Raw genomic sequence first — 4,691 nt, 5'->3', positions numbered from 1 at the left:
AGTACGAGACCATTGTCTCACAAATTACACAACAGCTGATGAGATATTTTGGGTCTTGGAGAACTGCTTTAGAAATAAAACAACTATTGCCCTTGAGATAGTGGAGGAGCTCCAAAAGGTCTCACCAGTTAGAGGCAACCAGCCCAAGAAGATTGTTGAGTTAATCCAAACTGTAGAAAAGGCTCTGATTGACCTGAAATAACTTGGCGCAACCGGTGCTATAAAGAACCTCCTTATAACAAAAGCAATAGAGTAAACTTCCAGATGGCCTGAAAAAGGAATGGCTTCTCCATGTAGCCAGCAAAGGAAATGAGGCTGAACTACCTCCTGACATTTCTTAAAGGTCAAAAAGCCATCTATGAAAAGCTGGATCAACTGAAGGAGGAGGAGTCAAAACCAAGGTCAGAACCACGGCAAGCCCGGACCAGAACTTCTACCAAACCAACAGACATGTCTCGAGGTTGTGTGGTCTGTGGAGACGGAAAGCACAAGAAAAGGTTGTATTTCTGCCAAAAGTTTCGTACACTCAAGCTGTCAGAAAGAAAGGGAAGCTGGGGGCCTGCAAAAATGTCTTAGAGATTCACAGTGAGAATGAGTACTGTAAAACTGAGTTCCTGTGCAGACAGCCAGATTGCAAGGGGCAACACACTGCAAAGCACCATTATTATCTTTGTCCAAGAGCTGAAGTGTCTAGGGGGCACAAAGACAGCACAGTGGGAGGTGATATAGGAGGCAGCTACACTCAAGCCCAACAAGACTTTATTAAAAGCGTCCCACCTGAACAGGCAGAAAAGTGCCGCCATGTTTTCTATAATGTGGTGACTAAAACATCTCTTGTGTCTAATCAGCCCAACCTTCTAGCAAAGAATGCTTTAGTGGAGTGGCCTGTCATTATGATGATATTAGAGGTCACAGCTAATGTAGAACAAAAAGTTGGAGCCCTAATTGATCTAGCATCGATACGAATTATATAACACATAAAGCAGCTGATCGATTAAGCCTGAGAAGTGAAGCTATAACCCTTGTTGTCCACGGTGTGGGAGAAATGAAAGTTCAAGTTACCATGAGACGGTACCTCCTAAAGATCCGGGTCAGAACAGAAAGGGGAAACTTCAAGGCCCATCAACTCCTCTGCTATGGTTTAGACAGCATTGCAGATATCCATGTAGTAGGGTTGTTATAGATAAACCGATACGACCGGATATCCGGTTTGACAAGCTAGCGATATGGTTGTGTCGGTAGCAGCCGTATAAATCGACAGCAACCAGCCACAAATGCTGAGATGAACCGGTTGAAGAGACATGAACCGGGTATCGCGAGACTAGCTCGGTTGACAGTGCGTTTATAAAACAACGCGAGAGTCGGAAATGCCTGCGAAGCTATTCTCACGCATACTCCGTAGCTCACCAAGACAACGAGAATGGATGTAAATAGTAGCAGCGTTAGCGGGTCACCGAGAAAGATTTTCAATACAGCAGCCAGACAAAAGTCTAAAGTGTGGAACGTTTTCGGGTTTTACAAGAAGGACGGAAAACTCGACAAAAACCACGCTATTTGTAAGCTATGCAGAGCACCTCTGAAGTACACTGGTAGCACAACAAACCTTGATCAACATGCAACGAGAAAACACAGAGAGGAGTATGGCGAACTTCTCAAGCCCCATAACAACGAGCAGGAGCAGGCAGCTGCCACACAGAGAGCGACGGGTAACGTTATCACTAAATTTTACGGGCAACTCGGCGACAGTTCATCACGAGCTAAGGATATAACGGCATCAATAACCTGTTTCATAGCTAAGGGCTTATGGCCGTACAATATAGTGGAGGGGGAAGGATTTCAGGATTTGATTCATACGTTAGAGCCCAGATATAAGATTCCGTCCCGGCAGCATATCACAAACACATGCATGCCAGCGTTGTATGCCCAAGTGAAGAGCCAAGTTGAAAAAGAATTGGCACATGCAGAGCGAGTTGCTATTACAACCGATGCCTGGACGTCATGCTCCACTGAGTCTTATGTGACCATCACTGTCCACTACATCTCTCCAGACTGGAAGTTAAATGTGCATGTGTTGCAAACCAGGGCATTCAAAGGATCCCACACTGGAAAAAACATTGGTGCTCTGCTAAAACAGGCATGTGTTGACTGGAACCTTCTTGATAAAGATCCAGCCCTGGTGACAGACAATGCCACAAACATGGTATTAGCTGGAGTGGAAGCAGAGATGACCCCTCACCTCATGTGCTTTGCACACACTATTAATCTCGCCACACAGAAAGCCTTTAAAGTTGACACAGTAGCAAGGTTGCTGGGGAGAGTGAGGAAAGCCGTTGCCTTTTTTCATCGTAGTGTGAGGGCAGCAGAAATCCTTCAAGAGAAACAGAAACAACTAGCCTTGCCTTCCCACAAACTCATCCAAGATGTATCCACGCGGTGGAATAGCTCCCATGACATGCTTGAACGCTTTTTTGAGCAACATCCTGCGATTTCTGCAGCACTCATGTCCAGGGACCTCAGAAAAGGAGAAGAGGGTAATACTCTCAAGGACAAAGACTTCTTCGACATTGAAGACATTGTCAAACTGATGGCGCCGGTCAAACTTGACTACCAGCATGTCTGAAGACAAGCGACCCACACTCTCAATGATTCTTCCTGTAAAAGCAAAGCTTAAAAAGAACTTTGAACCATCAGATGAAGACTCAGTGTTAATCAGAGAGATGAAGCAGGCGTTCAAGAATGACTTGGAGAAACGCTACACAGGCCTTGAACATCTCTTCCACACTGCAGCAGCTCTGGACCCCCGTTTTAAGTCCCTGCCCTTCCTCAGTAACCATGATGCAGAGAGGACATTCACAAGCATATCAGCAGAAGCAGCATCCCTGCATCACAAGGTAAATCCCCCAACACACTGACAAAATACATATTACAGTACATTCAGTTACAGTCTGCTGTGTTTTGTTGCTGTCATTAGATATATTCTGACTACTGTTTATTTGATTCTTTACACTGCATTTAACCATACTGTACACTAAATGTTATTTCATGTTTTATTTCTAGGTAACGGGGGGTTCAGTTCAGAGAGGTCCAGTGCAGACTGATCCATGTCAGAGTGAACCTGCAAATGGAGATCCGGACGTCTGCATTGATGTACCCCAGACCCAAGATGAGCATAAAGGTTTGTGTGTTTTATAACTTGTGATCAAGAACGAGAAGACTTTGTCTTAAACTTGTGCTGCAGTCATAGTATCAGTATAAAACACATTCACTATAATAAGAGGATCTGCATGCAAAGAAAGAGTTAAATAATAATGATGATGATAATGATACATATTTTACATATGTACACGAGTCCTTACATAAATAAATTCTGAACATCAAATGAAGATTTATACATAAAATGGTAGTCAATTAAAAAACTTCATGGCAAACATAGCCAGTAATATATGGTACTTGTTTTCTATTTCAGATGATAAACCTCCTTGTAAAAAGAAGAGAATGTCAGCCCTGGACCAGCTGTTGGGAGAAGACTTTCAAGTAAGGACGGCATCTAGATCTGTGAGGGACCAGGCCAATGAAGAAGTCAAGAGGTACAGAGAGCGTGATCCTTTGCCCCTGAAAAAAAACCCACTACAGTGGTGGAAAGAGCAACAGGACTTGCCACTGCTGTCATCTATGGCTAAAATGTATCTGTGCATACCGGCCACCAGTGTGGCATCTGAGAGAGTTTTCAGCACTGCAGGAGATATTGTTTCCACAAAACGCAGTCTACTCAAATATGAGCATGTGGATCAGCTGATTTTCCTTGAGAAAAATCTGCCGCAAAAAAAAGATGAGGACAGTGATTATGACGAATAAAAATATAGGTAAACATACAAACATAAGGAAGTGAACTACTTCACTGTGTTTGAGTTCAGATTGAACCTGACGTGAATGTAGAAATGCAGGACATTACTTTTGTTTAGACTACCTCACCAGGTCAGAAAGCTGCAGTTTGATTTCTTTTATACATGTAATCGGCACTTTGACTGTTGATATGTGCTGCTGATTATCCATGCTGCTGATCTGATCTCATGCTGCTGTTTAAATGACATGATGTTATATTAATCTGTGCCCACCTGCTCATACAAACTCATGTTCGTACTGCTGTTGTTAGGCGTACTGTTCTTGCATTATGTTTTTGTATTATTAAGTTCAAGTTCAAGTTGTGTTTATTTGTCATATGCAAGGTTAACACAATGAAATGTTCAGGATGAGAAGAACCGATTTGACTTGCTAAAAAACAAAAAACAAGCAAACAAGAAATACTAAAGCATGCAATAAGGGTACAAAATAAACTACCAAAAAGTGAAAAAGTAATTATAATATTTACAAAGTTTCTGAAGAGAAAAATGGTAAACAACATTGTAGAATTTTTACAGTGAAGCAGAATGAATTTGTGTGAATAAGTATTTCAAGGTAGTAATGTAATATAAGCTAAAATGCACATGATATATATTGCACATAACTACCAAACTACGCAGGGTATGTGACAGGTTATTGCACAGGTGCTTTGTGCTTACTGTAGCTTATTCCTATTTTTTTTTTTTTTTTATTACATGCTGCTGTAATCATTTGTGCATTTTATAATTTTTCTTTATTTTCTCATTTTATACTGATCCCATCAAACAAAGAAATATTCTTTTAGCTGGTCT

At 41.7% G+C, this 4,691-nt stretch overlaps 1 protein-coding gene across 1 annotated transcript; it reads left to right on the top strand.

Moving 5' to 3' along the window:
• Positions 1 to 2,608: 2,608 nt before the first annotated feature.
• Positions 2,609 to 3,855, top strand: LOC119413698 (E3 SUMO-protein ligase ZBED1-like). Its single transcript, XM_037680753.1, has 3 exons — positions 2,609 to 2,891; positions 3,058 to 3,175; positions 3,467 to 3,855. Exons 1-3 carry the CDS (start codon positions 2,613 to 2,615, stop codon positions 3,853 to 3,855), a joined length of 786 nt encoding a protein of 261 aa, XP_037536681.1. The 5' UTR covers positions 2,609 to 2,612.
• The last annotated feature ends 836 nt before the right edge of the window (positions 3,856 to 4,691 follow it).

The sequence above is a fragment of the Nematolebias whitei genome, chromosome 8 (assembly GCF_014905685.2).
Source record: "Nematolebias whitei isolate Nwh7 chromosome 8, NemWhi1, whole genome shotgun sequence".
NCBI lineage: Eukaryota > Metazoa > Chordata > Actinopteri > Cyprinodontiformes > Rivulidae > Nematolebias > Nematolebias whitei.
This window is presented reverse-complemented; position numbering and strand designations above follow the sequence as displayed.

Bases quoted from the DNA above. Each gene is read 5' to 3' on its own strand.
- LOC119413698 (XM_037680753.1), top strand. From the start codon at position 2,613: ATGTCTGAAGACAAGCGACCCACACTCTCAATGATTCTTCCTGTAAAA. The intron at 2,892-3,057 runs GTAAATCCCCCA...TTTTATTTCTAG, and splicing joins CAGCATCCCTGCATCACAAG to GTAACGGGGGGTTCAGTTCA. The intron at 3,176-3,466 runs GTTTGTGTGTTT...TTTCTATTTCAG, and splicing joins GACCCAAGATGAGCATAAAG to ATGATAAACCTCCTTGTAAA.